The 16,064-nt window shown below is 50.0% G+C and overlaps 5 protein-coding genes across 5 annotated transcripts; all 5 read right to left on the bottom strand.

The window, feature by feature from the left end:
• Positions 1–401: 401 nt before the first annotated feature.
• Positions 402–1,227, bottom strand: Triagg1_7001 (uncharacterized protein; the record flags this gene model as incomplete). Its single annotated transcript, XM_062901689.1, has 2 exons — positions 402–903; positions 965–1,227. 2 exons carry the CDS (start codon positions 1,225–1,227, stop codon positions 402–404), a joined length of 765 nt encoding a protein of 254 aa, XP_062754073.1.
• Positions 1,228–2,872: 1,645 nt separating this feature from the next.
• Positions 2,873–4,097, bottom strand: Triagg1_7002 (uncharacterized protein; the record flags this gene model as incomplete). The annotated part of the gene is made up of 2 exons (XM_062901690.1): positions 2,873–3,715; positions 3,975–4,097. 2 exons carry the CDS (start codon positions 4,095–4,097, stop codon positions 2,873–2,875), a joined length of 966 nt encoding a protein of 321 aa, XP_062754074.1.
• Positions 4,098–5,248: 1,151 nt separating this feature from the next.
• Positions 5,249–9,250, bottom strand: Triagg1_7003 (uncharacterized protein; the record flags this gene model as incomplete). Its single annotated transcript, XM_062901691.1, has 11 exons — positions 5,249–5,629; positions 5,702–5,853; positions 5,911–6,199; positions 6,263–6,343; positions 6,405–6,948; positions 7,017–7,103; positions 7,152–7,204; positions 7,263–7,486; positions 7,540–7,733; positions 7,791–7,885; positions 7,937–9,250. The coding sequence occupies 11 exons, from the start codon at positions 9,248–9,250 to the stop codon at positions 5,249–5,251; spliced, it is 3,414 nt and encodes a 1,137-aa protein (XP_062754075.1).
• Positions 9,251–10,618: 1,368 nt separating this feature from the next.
• Triagg1_7004 (uncharacterized protein) lies at positions 10,619–11,053 on the bottom strand (the record flags this gene model as incomplete). The annotated part of the gene is made up of 1 exon (XM_062901692.1): positions 10,619–11,053. One exon carries the CDS (start codon positions 11,051–11,053, stop codon positions 10,619–10,621), a length of 435 nt encoding a protein of 144 aa, XP_062754076.1.
• Positions 11,054–14,174: 3,121 nt separating this feature from the next.
• Triagg1_7005 (uncharacterized protein) lies at positions 14,175–15,043 on the bottom strand (the record flags this gene model as incomplete). The annotated part of the gene is made up of 2 exons (XM_062901693.1): positions 14,175–14,465; positions 14,537–15,043. The coding sequence occupies 2 exons, from the start codon at positions 15,041–15,043 to the stop codon at positions 14,175–14,177; spliced, it is 798 nt and encodes a 265-aa protein (XP_062754077.1).
• Positions 15,044–16,064: the final 1,021 nt, after the last annotated feature.

A 16,064-nucleotide genomic window follows, 5' to 3' on the forward strand; every position in this document is an offset into this window, starting at 1 on the left:
ACGCCCCCCCCCCCCCCCCCCCCCCCCCCCCCCCCCCCCCCCCCCCCCCCCCCCCCCCCCCCCCCCCCCCCCCCCCCACCACACAAGTGAAAAAAGGTTTCAAAACTCCGCCGTCAAAGTTGTAAGCCGTCGCTCGTATCCCGAAACAGCCGTCCAGCCACAGCCCGTCAAGATCGACTGCCACGCCCCCCTCTGCCACGTATACGAAGTGTGAATAATACGTACGTCAAGGGCATGAGGATCAACTAAGTTGTACGAGAGGGGGAGAAACAAAAAACAAAAAAAGAGTCGTACCAACAGGTTCAATGCAGCTTTTATGCATCAGCCATTGGTCCATAGCCCCATCGGACGTCCTCCGGAAATCTCGTGTCGTGAAATGTCAAGAGAACATCAACGTCTCGTTACCTCCCCACAAATGTCCGGGTCGACGAGTCCTCGAGCTCGAACAACGACTGATGCATCAGCGGACTTTGCTTTGGTGAAGCGCTAACGCCGGACAGCTCGCTCTCCCTGCCCGTCACGCCATCGGAGCTGGCAACGGAGACAAAGTGTCGGTTGCCTGGCGTCGACGGCGTTGCGGGGAGCTCTGAGATGGGCGACTCGAGGCCCGGAGATGGCTGGGCAGCAGCATGAGCATGGAGTGCCCGTGAGTGTGATTGTAATTGCGCCATCTGGCCGGTGCCGGATCCTGACAGCTCGTGCGTGTTTGCCGCCGTCTTGTCTTGATACATCTCGGTCAGCGAGTCGTCGCCATGCTCGTCCTTTCGGCCGGTGCCGCTGGCCGTGATGGTTATGCTTGGGGCCTTGTTCTTCTTGCGCTGCCTCAGAGCGAAAAAGGCGGCAAGGACGAGGATGCAGACTCCCGCCACTGCTCCCACGGCGATGCCCGCGATGGCGCCTTTGCTGAGCCCCGTATGCGTATGCGTTGGAGGTGACACGGCAGCAGGCCGAGTGCTAGTGGCACTCGCAGTCGTGCTCGCCACTGTGTGCAGCGTTGTCGAGGGAGTTCTGCCCGTTGTTGATGTTGATGTTGATGTTGATGATGATGATGATGTTGATGATGATGATGATGTTGATGATGATGATGAGGATGAGGATGAGGATGTTGTTGTTGTTGTTGTTGTTGACGATGAAGAGCCCGCAGACAGAAAAGGGGCTGCTTGTGCCCTGTTTGCGCTCAAACTCGCAGCTCCGAGTCTGTTCCTCGGACAGCCGGTTGTCATGCATGCGTCCTGGGAGCAGCATCCCAGAAACGGTGGCGAAGAATCGCGACAGACGTACCACTGGTACCCGGTCTCCAGGCAATTCTGTCCCCGGATCTGATCGAAGGCATCGGGATTGAACGAGAGAGGCTGGAGACTGTTGTCAGGACAGTCGCCTGAGTCCGTGATGCATGGGTTGATGGTGCAGCATCCCACGAAGCGACTCGGCGTGTCTTCACAGGCGTAGAAGCTACCTCCCCTGGGACACGAGAAGTCCAGATCGCTGACTGAGCTCCCCATGATGCTTGTTGACTTGGGCTTGCTTCTTGGTTTGTCGATGTTGCTGCTTCGCCTGGACTCAACCTCCTCAATATGAGCAGCGGACTGGGGGTGGTGTCTGTGCAGAAGTATTGCCTATGAGTGAAAAAGGCGGTAATCAAACCCAAGCAAACACGTTCCCCCCCTTTCTCTAATACTCTGGCAAGGCGAATCTCTTTGCAGAAGCACAGACGGGAGAGCCTTGCAGTACAGATCCGTGTTTGTCACGACGGGACGGATGAGATACCGCAAAAAAAAAAAAAACTTCTCCTCAAGGAAGAGGGGGCACTTGCTGCTCTTCTCCAATTCCTTCTCATGCACCATCCCGAACAGCCATCAGCTGGCTTAAAGGGGGGGCCAGCTTTTATCCTTATTTCGGAATACCCCCGTCTGCGGCTGCTCTCTCTATTTCCCGAGATCAGAAATCAGGCTTTGTGCGTGTCTCCCCATGCAGAGACAACACAGCGGCATGTTGGCTTGAGTTGGCGTTTTCGAGTCTTGTCCAAACCATCCCCCTGTTGTCCTACCCATCGCAGGGACTTTCCAGAGGTCATGGCTCGTTTATGCGTTTCATCGGCCAAGATCATGGCTTGTGTCCTTGAGATTGACAAAAATAGGCGGTGATCAGGACGCCCAGGTCACTCGGAACAGCCTGAGGATACGAGAGGCTCGGGAAGGATTTAGTGCCAACTGCATGTGGTTGTTGGTTGCTAGTTTCTTGGTCACAGCAAACGAGGTGTCTGCATGTTGGTCGTGGGTTGGGGAGGACATTTTCTGGCTCCCCGCACTTGGGTAAATGTTTCAATTGCTTGGCAGCCCAAAGTTCCTGGATGACCATGATGGAAAGGGAAACGAGGCTGCCAGGTGGGTGATACAAGTGACGGTCAGTCCAGTGTAGTGTGTGGAGGAGAAGAAGCAGAAGCTGAGGAGAGATGCGGTCATATACACGCTGGGCTTATCTGTTTACCATCAGAGGTGATACCCCTGCTCGACAACCCCATGAAAACACGCTACCAGGGGTCGTCACGATGAAATGATGATGGCACCAACGGCATTTGGTGAAAAGCTTTTGGAAGCATGTCACTGGCACTGGCGAGATGGGGGATTCTGAGTGGATCGATTCCAAGTACTATCATCTCATGCCCTCGAGACATGTTTGTGCGATATGCTCCATCTGGTGCCTAAGTAAACCTTCTAGACTGAATTATCATCGTCACTGGCAATATCTAGCCATGAAACGAACCCCATAACCAGATACATACACTCTGTAAATGCTTGGAGCATCCCCAAATCAACTCTGTGATACTGGCCGACCTCCGTATACATCCTCCACAAGGCCGAGACAAGGCATCTCACTCCTCTAGACGCTCTTGGATATCTCGAAGCGTCGACGCGACTACCGACATGAACTTACGTAGTTCACTTCGCATGTCTTCCAGAGCCTGCTTATTCTGTTCAACAGCTTCGCGCACTTCCTGAAGCTTGCTATCCTGGTTGCACTGTAACTTGTCCATAGCTTGCTGGATGATTCCGGCTTGCTCATTGACCTTTTCCAATATTTCATGGCCATCAAATTTGGCGCGTTTTGGGGAACTTTCGGGCGCGGAGCATAGTCTCTTCTTGCTCTGTAGAGACAAGATACCAACAACATTGTCAATGTTCCATGTCTCTGGTGCCACAGGCTCCGTATTCGCTGGTGTCTCTGGGAGAAAATGTGTTTCCGCAGCTGTGGTATTCTCGTTCTGGATGATTGAGGCTGATGTCTCATCGCCATTCTCCTGTGCAGGTGTGGTATCTTGCTGTGGGCTATGAATTGTGACTGGCATAACGACATTCTTATTTTGAGGAGGCATATTGCCTTGTTGCTGGCTAGTTGAGACCCCGACTTCATCATTCTTTTCTGTTGTATCCCCAATGTTTCTTGGTACGGCCTTGACGATGGGGTTTTCCTTCTGAGCAGGCGTTGCTTTTTTTTTCTGGCCAGGTACAACTGATTCACCGCTGTCCTTCTGATCGCGCGAAGCCTTCGGTTGCTTATTTGAGATCCCTTTGTTCTGCGCCAGGTCGTAAAAGGTGATCGGCTGGCTAGTTTTAATGGACTCAGTGATGACTCCTTGGCTGCGTGCTGTTAATTCTGGATAGTAGCTTCGATACTCGTCTGTAAAGTCCACGATCTTTGGTGCTGGTATATCTTTCTGTTACAGCCGTGACGTAGTCCATAGGCAACCTATTTTTATATAATGATGAGAGAAACAAGTAGTCAGCCCAGCGGATGTTTTTAGTCGGAATTATGCCCTGGTAATTGCGGGCGCTCGTATACAGAATGTGTGAGGTCGCCGAAGGCTTTGACAAGTAGTCCACCTCGCCTCGCGTGTCCATAAATCCCAGAAATCTTTTGCGTTGGTCCCAAGTCATACGTGTCGCTTGTTTCCAGTATGTTCGAACACATCTGACCGCAGCGGTGTACCTGGGATCTGATTCTTGAATCTCCAAATCTCCAATCTCCAGTTCAGGAGGCATCGACATAAACCTGGAAACCATCTTTCTGGTGGCGATGTCGATTCGAGTGGTCTCCATATGTCAAGAAGAGTTAAGAAAGAGGGAAGAACGAGAAAGCGGAAGGGGGTGGAATGATTCTCGTCATAGAATGCAGTTTGAACACGATCTGGTAAAGTGAGTGTAGAGAGGGAGAAAAAAGGGGCCCAGCGGAAACATTGAAAGTGGGAAGAAAGTGAGGCAGAAGTGAATCCAGGTGCCGAACCACGCAGCTGGCAGGCAGTCTCGCCGGTCTGCCAGTGACCCCAAGTTTCAGGCAGATATCCGAACAGTAATTGCAGATGTCACTGCGGCGTCAGTTTTACAGAGGGCATATGAATTTCATTTCATCGCTTAGTTGGAATTTTCTTGTTGAGTTGCTGGTGGGCAGAGTCGACGACATACCCCCAATCTGGGCATAGTAAGCTCGTAGAGTTTCTGGCGAGGATGCAATAATTTGCTTCAATGAGGAATCCGTACAGAAATACCACCAAGCGATCGGTACTGATCTAATGTTTCGTAAATATTGCAAATTGTTGAGCAGTGTTTCAATTTCTGTGCGGCTTCAAATGCCGTCGGTGAATCTGAATCTCGGACAACTCTCCCAAGCACTACGTCCAAGACGGTAAAAAGAGCAACGAACTTGATCACTTCCCTGTATTCAAATGAAAGACACATGTAGAAATAAAATGGTGTCTTTTAACGCATTCACAATTTGCTGCACGTACCTAGCCCTCGAATCACTGTTGATGATGGGAAACTTCAGCAGTCTGGCGCGAGACAAGGCCCAAGAAACTCAACTTTAGATTCAAGCTAAATGAGTTGAAAGCTATTATATCGGTGGACTTTTGCGCTATATCCGTCGCTCATTGAAGCAAATCGTGAAAACGAAGATTCCGAACCCATCCTGAATCAGCCTCATAATCTCAAACTCCCAGAAGCAAACCAATCTTTTCCTTGAAAACCTCCATCCAGTTCCAGTTCCCCAATAAAGTCACCACCAGCCATCCCAGTTCCCAGTGTCGCGTCCAGCTCCGTAGCCGATGATATATCCTCTCCGAATGAACTCCAAAAAGAATAATCGAGAAGAAAGTGAAAAATAGAGCAAAGTAATTCGTTGCTTGTCGCAGTATCCGCCAACGCCTCAAAGCCGTAAACCCTCGAAATCATCTCCATTTCCCTCCATCGGCCCCTTAAAATGCCATATCATCGCCCCCCCTCGATTCAAACGGGTCTTCTCTTCTCTTTCGCTTTCTCGACCTTGACTGCTCGCCTTCCTTTCGCTCAAAGATCTGTTCGAGGCGTTCATCGTCAACCTCTGTTCGTTTGTGTCCGTCATCTTGCAGTATTCGGGCCACCATTGCCTCCTTACCCGTCTGAACTTTGATCACACGATCATCCATACTGTGCTTCGTGACGATGCGCACCGAAAACGTTTCCTTCTCCTGGCCTATCCGGACCACGCGGCCGATGGCCTGCTTCTCGGCCTCCTTGTTCCACCAAAGGTCGACGATAATGACGCGGTTCGCCACAGTCAGGTTGTGCGACTGGCCGCCGCTTTTCAAAGTGGACACCTATTTCTCAGAGGTAAGTGATAACTCTATTCATTATTGTAGTGAGTTAGATTAGGAAATGGCGGTACTCACCATGACCATCGTGTCTGGATCGTTACGGAACGCATGCATTGCGTGTTCCTGCTTCTGCTTCGTCGAGGCGCCAGAATAGTACACAAATTTAATACCCAGAGTCTCGAGCTGATAGCCCACCACCTTGAGAGTCGTAATAAACTGCGTAAAAACTAGATTTATAACGCGTTAGTCCATTGACTCTCACCTGCGTGTCTTCATGCACTCACTGATGATTTTGTCTTGGGGTGCCTCGGTCAGCCAAGTCATAACGACGGCCATCGTCGCCGTGAGCCTCGAGCTCGGTGGAGGGACAATCCGTGGTCCGTAGAAGGAGGAGCTGGCAATAAAAAACTGAGATCGCTCTTGTCTCGCCTGGACTGTATTTTTGAGCCAATCTCTCCCAATCTCGACATAATTCTTGTCCTTGTTTACCACGGAGGCGAGCTGTGCCAGAGTAGTCACCCGCTCTACAAACGAGAGGTCTTGACCACAGCCATCGGATGAGCATTTGAGGTCCTTCGGTTTGTGTCAGTATATTCGATACACATCTCGCTTCTAATAGGAATTACATGAACTTACCCCTGATCGCTCTGCTTCCGGCAAGCTGCTCCTCCGTATCGTTAACTGGCCCAAGCATTGATCGCAGTACATGTGGCCGCACTATTCAACAATTCTGTCAGCCAAATCAAGAATCTAACCGCAATTCATGACAGTTAGTTACCTTGAAACGAGAGAGATTCTGAGATTCGCAAGCAGCGCCGCCACACTTCTGTACATTGACAGTGCGTTGGAGAATGATGAGGTCCATGAGCTTGCTCATGTCGAAAACCCCGCCCAGGAATGCTTCCTTGTGAGACTTGAGTATATCAAGGCCCTTTTGGTATTGGCCGAGATGTTCTGCCCAATTCTCATCCGCTTCGAGCTGCTCAATGATTGTCTTCTTGTCGCTCATCGAATTCAAATCCGAGGCGAGCGACTTGAGCTCATCTTCACTGAGATAATTCCCCAGGAAAATTCCCTCCAGGCAGTATGGATGAGACAGAGCCTGCCTAAGACGCAACTGCTTTGATGCTCGGATTTTGGACTTTTTGCCCTTTTTCTCCACGCCTTCTCCTTCTTCTTCGTCTTCTTCTTCGCCTTGCTCCTCTGGCTTGATATCTTCCACCTCGTCTTCGTCTTGTTCGTTTTCAAATATGGGCATCCCTTCCCGCTCTTTATCTTTCTTGTGCTTCTCTTCAAGATCCTTGAAATATGAAACGATGGCACTTTGCTTGTCAGTACCTACTCTCGCACATGGCGCACATGACTCTACACTCAACAACTGCATACGTACTTGCATATCATTTGCTCTTCTTGCGAAACTTCGATATATACCTCTTGATGAATTGTCGGCGGAATGTTGAGCTTCTCATCTGCAGTTCTACTCCTTGTCAGCTGGTTGCGCGTTTGTATTACGCGAGAGACTTACCTTCGATACATGAGAGTGCTGGCGAGAGAGTCAAAGTCGTCATTTGTGGCATTCTGAATCAAAAACAGTTTGTCAGTTTGTGTTTAAACACCACCATTAGAGCGCTCTTACCTTGACAATGTATTCACTTCTGAAGACTCGCCGGCGACCTCGGTACTCGCAGCAGACTAGACTTGCATACGAATAAAACTCTGACAACGCCAGATTAGTTCTCCAATTCCCAATTCCACCGTTTTCCGCATCATTCTTGGCCTCACCTATTGGCTTATTCTGAACAGGAGTGCCGCTCAAGACCCACCGGTGCTTGGCCTGGATGCGAGTACATGCATCCAAGGCTGTTCGGATTAGCCAAAGAGATTTCTGATTTGCATCAGACAGATAGACTTACTGCGTCCGTTCCACTTCGTAGCTGCATGCCCCTCATCGAAAATTACCCTGAACCATTTGATACGGAACAAGAACTTTGCTCGCCTCTTGAACTCTTGCCTAAGCATATCCTGGTCGTCCGCGTATTGGGCATGTAGAGATTCCATAACCTCTTCTTTCGGGAAAGAATTTCGCACTTGAGCATATGTTGCAAGACTATATAGTTCATAAGCTTCTCCAGCCCTATAGCAACTTGCGGAATATCTAACTCACACGATCAATTGCCTCTCATATTGCGCCAAAAGGTGATCATCGTCGTTGCCAGTATGGAGAATAACAGCCGAGCTTGCCTCTTCATTCCAATGTCTCTGAAAAGTAATCAGCAGCATAATCAGGTAGTCACCCAAAACAAAACTTACCTTGGCTTCCGCTAGCCACTGATTGGCAACTGTTCTGTTGGGCACAACAACAAGTGTCGCCTGAGCGGATATCTTTCGATCCTTCTTGGGTGGCCTATTAGCTGCAATGCATGCCAAGCTCGTAACCGTTTTCCCCATTCCCATCTTATCAGCTAGTATTCCCCCATCAACTGACCGCATCTTGTCTTTCTCCCTGTTCACCATCCAGGACAGCGCGGTCAGCTGGTGAGCCTCGAGGGTAGAGCGGAATATCTTTGTAAACTTCTTTCCTTTGGCAATATGTTCCCCATCTCTCAGCTCCTTTTTCTGCTCTGCTTCATGCCGGATGCTGCATCCCTTGGGGATTCTGGCCCTTGCTTGCTCGACGTCGAACCCGTTTTGCGACTCTTCCTCATCACCACTGCTTTCGGATTGATCTCGTTGATGGTTAGGGACGAATGTCTCGGATTCTTTTCTTCTTTTGTGTGATGTTGAACGCTCGCGTGATTTAGATCGTTTGCGGGAATGCTTGTGCTTGCGCTTCTTGCTGCTCTTCTTGTGAGATTTCTCCGGGGTGGCTATGGCGTCAGCTGAGACGGTGGATTGATCAACATCTCTCATTTCACCACTCTTTGACGTTCCAGCATGTTTTTCTGAGATGCCATCTTGGACTGATTCCTCGGTTTTGACTTCGCTCTTCTCTTCTTGGTTAGGAAGCTGTCTTGGCAAATCATCATCGATTTGAGCCTGCTGAGGATCTGCCGTGCTGTGCCCAGTTGATAACTGTGGGACGGCAGCACTGGCATCATTTTGCGATTCAGTTTTACCAACACTCTCCATTTGGTCAACGCCATCTGGTTCTTGGGGGGAATCGCCTTGAACCCTTTCGATTCCTTGAGGTAGATCGCCCTCCACCTTCGCAACTGTGTCTGATTCATTTGAGGATTCGGCCGCACCAGGTGTGTTCTGGCTGTTCTCTGGTGGAGCAGACTGAGTGATGCCAGCTGTGTTTGAACAGACACTTTGCTGGACAACTGTCTTTGCGACCTCAGAAGTCGTCGCCTCTTGGTCGTGGTGTTTGAGGTTGGGGTTGAGGACGGCTCGCTCTTCTCGTGAAGGTTCACTGGCTTCTTGTCTCATGAAACGCGCAAACATTCCTCGATTCGGATTCGAAGCGGATTGAGTTTCGCCGTTATCGTCTGTCTCGGTCTTTATGACAGGTGCTTCGGACTCGGCCAACCCATGTGACTCGCGCTTTGCTTCCTTGCTCTTCTTGGAGCTCTTTTCACGGCGCTTTTTCGCCTCCGAAGGGGCTCTCGAGGGTGAAGAAGACATACTAGCGATTAGCAGTTGACACTCCTAAGAATACATTAGTAAAAAGCATCCTCACAACGGGAAAGAAAGACAAGATACGTTGAGCGAGATAAGTAGTTCGCAAGCATTAGTAGAATGGGACGAGGTGGTGCGAGGTAGCGATCTACTTCTTGAAGCGTTGTTAAAGAGGTTTGAAGAAGCCGAGGTGTATCTTAAAGGACAATAGATCGTTGCAAAGAAGAGAAAGAAAGGATAAGATGGATCACGAAAGAGTAAGAGAAAGCAAATATATGGGCAGTCGAGATATGATCTGATGAAGAGAGTATATTGAATAAGGAATAGAGGAAGAAGAAAGGATGTGGAGTTGGAAGAATTGTAGGATAAGTAGGAGAGAAAGAGGGTTGGAGAAGGGAGAGAGGAGAGGAGAGGGTTGGAGAAGAAAGAGATTGGAAAAATGAGATGCAAGAAGATAAACCTTAAAAAGGCAGAGGATGGCGGTGAGTGTTTGGCAGGAAATTCGAGTCACTCTACATGTGTAATTATTCACTTGACGAGCCTCTGCAATAAGGAGCGCCTGATATCGGCAGCCTGCGGTGAACTGCTGGCAACGTGCAGCTGGAGCCAGATGGCGCAACTAGTTCTGGCTGCACATGGAAATGAGTACAAATGGGTGTAAATTGGCACAAAAAAGATATTAATCGACGCTGAATATGATACGGGAAATACAACGTATCGAAGCCCCCATATCAGTTGAGCTCGACAGATGTGTAAACGCCGACCTCAATCATTCAAGTATAAAGATCAAAACCTCATACCGTGTCTGCAAAAGATATCTCTACTCTCAACGTTCTCTCTTATTAGTCATGTAAATTACCAGCGGAAAATAAAAAGTAATGTACAAAATATATGAGCATGCAAACGGCCTCCGCCTCCAGCTTCACCACCTTTCATTCTCCTCGACCCTCGTTGCAAAACATTGCTTTAATTGGCATATTCTTGTCTTGAGCATGCACTAACACAATAGCTGCTATGTCACCGTCACTATTTTATAGATTCAGCCAGTAGACAGGTGTGTTTTCAGTAAGAGGTTTAACCTACGACCCAATTTCATCACATTATATCCATGGTCCTATCAATTCACCAGTACATGTCACAACGTCCAGTGAATGCCTCATTTGAAAACAGCGTATATTTACACATATCCTAAATGGAAGACCATTTATAGATTTGCTTTCATATCAACATCTGCCCTCCCATGCAGGATTATATATATATACAAGAATCTGCTGCCGAGAGGGCCCAAAAGTCATAAATATATACATCAGAAAGAGAGTAGAAATATGTACAGGTCGCAGTCTACTCAGCCGCAGGCCACCTCCATCAAACTCCTTAGTTGTTAATGACGTAGCTGAAGCCCGGAATGATACTGCCGTCGTTGTCGTGTCCACCAAAGGCCTCCCACAGATCAAGGGTCATGTCGATGGAGTTGGTGTTGCTGAGGTTGCGGTCCGCAATAGCAGCCTGGCGAGTAACACCGTTTCGGGTGAGGGTGATGATCTTGGCACAGAGAGTGTTGTGCTGAGCAAAGCCGAACTGGTCGAAGATGTTGGCGGGCATGGCAACCAGGGGCATGTCGTCGGGGACCTGGCCAGGGAAGTAGGTGCTGATGCCGCAAGCACCAAAGTTGTAGAGAAGGTTGCGAGCGGGAGCTGGGTCTCCGAACATGAAGATGGAGCCGTTGGTGTTTGTGCCTGAGACGGCGGCGGGAGCAGCCGAGGCGGTGGCGGCCAGCACGGAGGCGGCGATGGCAAGGGAGAACTGCATTTTGATTGTCGTGGAACTTGAAGTTTTGTCTTGAGATGAGTGGTGAGATGATTTGATGAAGTGAGACAGGCCACTGCTTTATATAGTTGCTCCAATGCCTCCTAAGCTGCGTTTCTGATCCATATCATCAAATATTCCTCAGGGCGTACGTCCCAAGCAACTGCAACTCTACCCCAGCCACGTGTAACCGTTGCATCTTGCCATTAGCTTTTGCGAGAACGGGCATGCCGATGTCTTTCCCATGCTTGTAAGGGGACATGGATAGATCGGGCACCGTCCTGGATCTTGGAGCTTCTCCTTTGGTGTCTAGCGCTTAGAGCAGTTCGCACAAAGCGGGCTTGCATCGAATCCATTCAACTATCCAAGATTCCCTAAATTGGAAGTTGAGTGCTCCGCTTATTTTTAGCTGGTATGATGATCTACATCAGCTGATTCTAGGGGAAGAAAACGTTTTGCTAGCTGTCAACGGAGAATAAAAGCTCTGACACGACTCGCCAAAGCAGATGCCGGCAGGGGGTTACAAGTCTTTCAACAGAGAGAGCATAGTCAACTAGAATGGAAAACGGAGCTACGAGGCCTCTAAGGAACTAACAAAGACAAAATACGGGCAATGACCGGCGGTTCTCACTTTTAGGATTCGTTCAATCTTGGCAAACAACTACCGCGCGTTTCGCTTCCAGGCAAGTAATGGATCGAAGCCAGGGGTAGCTAGTAAGCACCAGGGGGAAAACAACTCAGCCCATGTCTGCATAGGGCAGGAGACAAGGTTGCGTGACATTGAACGCATGAAACGAATCTACCTCTGTAAGGTACAGGTACGAGGCAACACCATTGAGTTTGGGTTTGTCTGTCTGTGCGCAGGCATAACGGGCGTCATTTGGTTAGCATGTTGTGGCTTCTAATCGAGATCTTTCTGGCATGGGCACGAGTCAATGGGAGTCTAGTGTAATACGATTCACTCATACTGGAGAAAGTAACGTATGAGATCTTGGCGATGGAAAACAACCTTTGTATAGGCATCCACTGAATTGAGAGCTCAAGCACGGCTCGGCAATCGCGGGTTGTCCGAGTTTACTAGCCGTTTGTTCAAGGATACATGAAGAATCGTGGACCTAACCTCAAAATAGCATCGAGTGAGCACTTGCTTCAACACATTGTATTTTTAGACTCAATGTGGCTGGATTCTCATTTGTTACTTTAAGTCTTGCTATTTCATTCGTCAAATGATAGGTGTCTCTTGTCTCTTCTACCATTGGTAGATAGAGCGCTCCCCTCGCTCTGTATCTCTTGGTACCTTGATGTCTGTATTCGTTCGAACCAACAGCCTACGAGTGATTCCTCATGCCAATACATCATCTCCACTACCAGTGGCAAATTGTTGGGTAATAACGAAAGCGACCTGCTCATTCCAGCGGCTTACGCCGAGTAGAATTCGCTGCCAAGGTGGCTGTGTGAAGGCATTCCGCCCCGAGGAACTGGAAACTCAAAAAGATCCTTGCCATTGTTGCTGCCTATGGACAGAGAACGATGTAACCGTTGATGGAGGTGGCCGGATATCGCTCTTTTCACGCGTTGATGGGATGTTTCCATCTACTTGCTCACACATCATTGGGAAGCGAGGGGGTATAAGACGACTGAAATCCCGAGCAGCGAAATCCCGAACCGTGTTTGAAGTTATCGATTCACCATTTCAGGAAGTCAGAATGCCCCATGCCTCGTAAGCTTATAGTTGTGCCATGTAATGTGAGACGACGCGCCCTCTGTGGTGACATGAAGGAGAAGGAAGATGGTGATGACTTGCCTCAGTACAGAAGAACGAGAGTCATCCTAGAGGAATAGACGATACCACATCCCTTGCCTTAAGAACTTGGTATGTGGTGAGATTATTAAATTGTCTGACAACTTCCTAGCTTTACCTGTCGTATGTTTACATATTGCTTCAATTGAGTGAGTTGAACGAAGATGACCAGAAGACGGTGCTTTATTTCCACGTAAGAACAAATAGAATGTGGTTTGGTACCCTTACTTGGCAAACTGATGTGAATACATTCTATGTAACTAAAATCTACGGATTTATAGCGGGAATTCTGATGCATATGGTCTCTGCGCAATGAAGGGAAAGAACTTCATCTGAGTGCATCTCAAGTAGCCCCAGCCAAGAGTTGACGATTTACCCTAGAGCTGGGTTGAACAGACCAATTTCTCACATGATTCAGTGTAAATAAGGGCGATATGGCAAAATGAATACATCTAAGCTTTGCGAGCACTAACAATCATCATTGAAATGTTCCCATTGTAGGGTAGATCCGTCGCAATTGATTCCTGATGGTAGGTACTCAGCTGGTCCTCTCTAGATCCCCGTGGAAAGAGACCGACGCCATTGCCATTCTTTATCCTTTCTACACTACTATTCCCCCTTTCTTTTTATGGGCAGAACTGTGTTCTAGGATTCAATCAGTTCAGTGTGCGTTTTGCGCTACTTGGTGGTGGTGCAGTATTCGCATGTGACTGCAACACACACCAAATCTGATCTTGTCGGAAGCAGCCGTAGCGGTGTAGATCATCTCCGATCGGCCCTTGATATTCGTCACAAGGCAGGGCTCAGTATCCTGATACAGCACAGTATTCAGTATGTAATATCTGCTGGTGAGCGATGGAATGCGCTTTGAGAGGACCGACATCTCAAGACTTTCAGCCCCCAAGGCAAAAATCTGCCGGTTAGAGTGCACCATGTCATCACCTCAACCGTCATTCGCCGACCAAAAAGGCGGATGCATGTTTCAGTCTGTGCCCTCTGTGCGAGGTCTACTGCGGCTCTGCGTTAGAATATGCAACCCAAGGCAAGCACCGCATGGAAATTTCCGGGGATGGACGTGAACGTATGAAATAGGATTTCAGCCAACTCCCACTGCAGGTGAGAGCTCACCGCACTTTGGCAAATGTGATTCGTCTATAATCGGAAGTAGGAATGCACAAAAGAGTACTTGTACATAAAAAAAAAGAAGAAGAAAGGTTTGCCAGCCTTGACTCCTGCTGCTAACATGGGCACGAGGCAGTTGAATCAGCGCTTGCATACGTGTGCCTCTATCCCACCTCAACCATGGTGTCTTGCCAATGTGGCTTAACCGCCCCTCATGAAGTCGAGAAACGCCTTTGCGATGACGACGCCGTCGTGTTCGAGGGGCGTACGTTTCATGCCGTCGTCAAACATGTCGTCTGTAAAGATACCAGCCTTGTGTCGGTTGGTGAGGACCTCGGACACGATGTCGCCCGTAAACTCGGGGTGGCCTTGGACGGAGATGTAGCGACCAGGGCTGTACATGGCCTGGACTGGGCACATGTCGTTTCCGCCGAGGGGAACGGCACCCTTGGGAAATTCTAGAACAACGTCGCGATGCATCTGATGAATCCGCTGCAAGAAAGGCGCGTGTTAGCGCAAGCAATACTCCACCCAGTGAAAAGCAGCAGCGACAGGGAGCTCACCATCTTGTCAAGCTGGAAAATGGCCTTGCCCTTGTCGGTCAAGTCAACCTCGGTGACGGCCACCTCCCAGCCCTTATCACTCCTGCCGAGCCGCGCACCCATGGCCCTGCCAATGATTTGGTGGCCAAAGCACACGCCCACGACTCTGATGCGACCGGTGTCGATGGCCTGCCTTGCATACTCCACCAGCTTTAGGATCCAGGGGTCATCCTCATATGCCGTGTGACGCGAGCCAGTAATTAGAACGGCGTCGACGTCGTCCAGCGGCGGGTAGTCCTGCATGTCTTCCACAATGTTGTGCGCCGTGACCGTGGCCACGTCGGAGAGCTGCCGCGGCGGAACCATGGACTCCGCCGCCGCCGTCAACAGAGCAGTGAAGACTCCGCGATAGCCACCATATTTGGCGTTTGTGATGGGCTGCGGCGTGTCGGCCTCGAGGATGAGCAGCCGGAGAGGCTGGGGGGAGCCGGATGCGGGCCCGGAGCCGGAGATGGCGTCGGCCGTCATCTTCGGAGGAGCAAGCTTGGACGGACCGGGGCGGAGACGGATGTTCGCTTGGAGCGGCACAGAGGCAGAGAGTCTGGACTCGAGGGGGGAAGAAGCGTTTATTGGAGGGCAGAGTTGGGCGATGGAGATGCGTCAAGCCAGAGCGAAGCTGACGGCAAAACGGATCAAGGAGATACGAGGAGGGGTTCCAGGCCAACTAGCATCCGGTCCGCGAGAATGGCTTGGGCCTCGGGTTTCCGAATCGTGGAGCATCGTGGAGCATCGTGGAGCATCGCGGCCGATAGCGGGGAGTTTTGCAGAGAGAGACAGCGATTAGACGGTGTAGGGGTTCGGTGGTGGCGGCCGGGGGGGGGAATATTGTTCCGGGGGGAGAGGCGAATCGGATCTCGACATGGAGGCCTGGTACCTGAAAATAGCGTTGCAGAGGCTCACAGACGGGCCAATGGAGGCTTGTCGCGTGTTTGGGTGGACGTCGAGCATGTACGAGTACGGTGATGCTGGGCTAGTCCTGCTCTTACTGACACTACATGATGAGGCCCGCATGAGCATGAAAGCACGAAGCAGGAGCACGAGGGAGCACGAGGCCGCGGAGCTCAAGGTGACACAAGCCAGCACTAACACCAACACCAGCACCAGCACCAGCACATGTCAGTGAGGGGAGGGAACAAGGCAATGCGGCTATCCGAAAGACGGCATATCATGGGATGTCTGGCTGGTACATACAGCAAGGCAAGGTAAGGTGAGGTAGTACATACATACTTGTACATGCTACGAGTCAACAGCGTCGTCGGTGTCTGGCAGTGAGTTGAGCAGCACTCCATGTCCAGATTCTCGGAGCCGCCATTGATGCTGCTTCCCGTGGTTGTAGCCCCTGTACAAGTAAGTACTGTAGTACCTATGAGAGCTCCGTAATCGAGGAAGCGTTTCCAATACCTTAGTAGTCCACAGTAATACTAGACGAATGAATGGTTCCGTTCCGGGTTCTAGAAGCAAACCGCCAGTTGCAGTGCTAAATTAGGAT

Source organism: Trichoderma aggressivum (genome assembly GCF_033847375.1).
Source record: "Trichoderma aggressivum f. europaeum strain CBS 100526 chromosome Unknown scaffold_029, whole genome shotgun sequence".
Taxonomy (NCBI): domain Eukaryota; kingdom Fungi; phylum Ascomycota; class Sordariomycetes; order Hypocreales; family Hypocreaceae; genus Trichoderma; species Trichoderma aggressivum.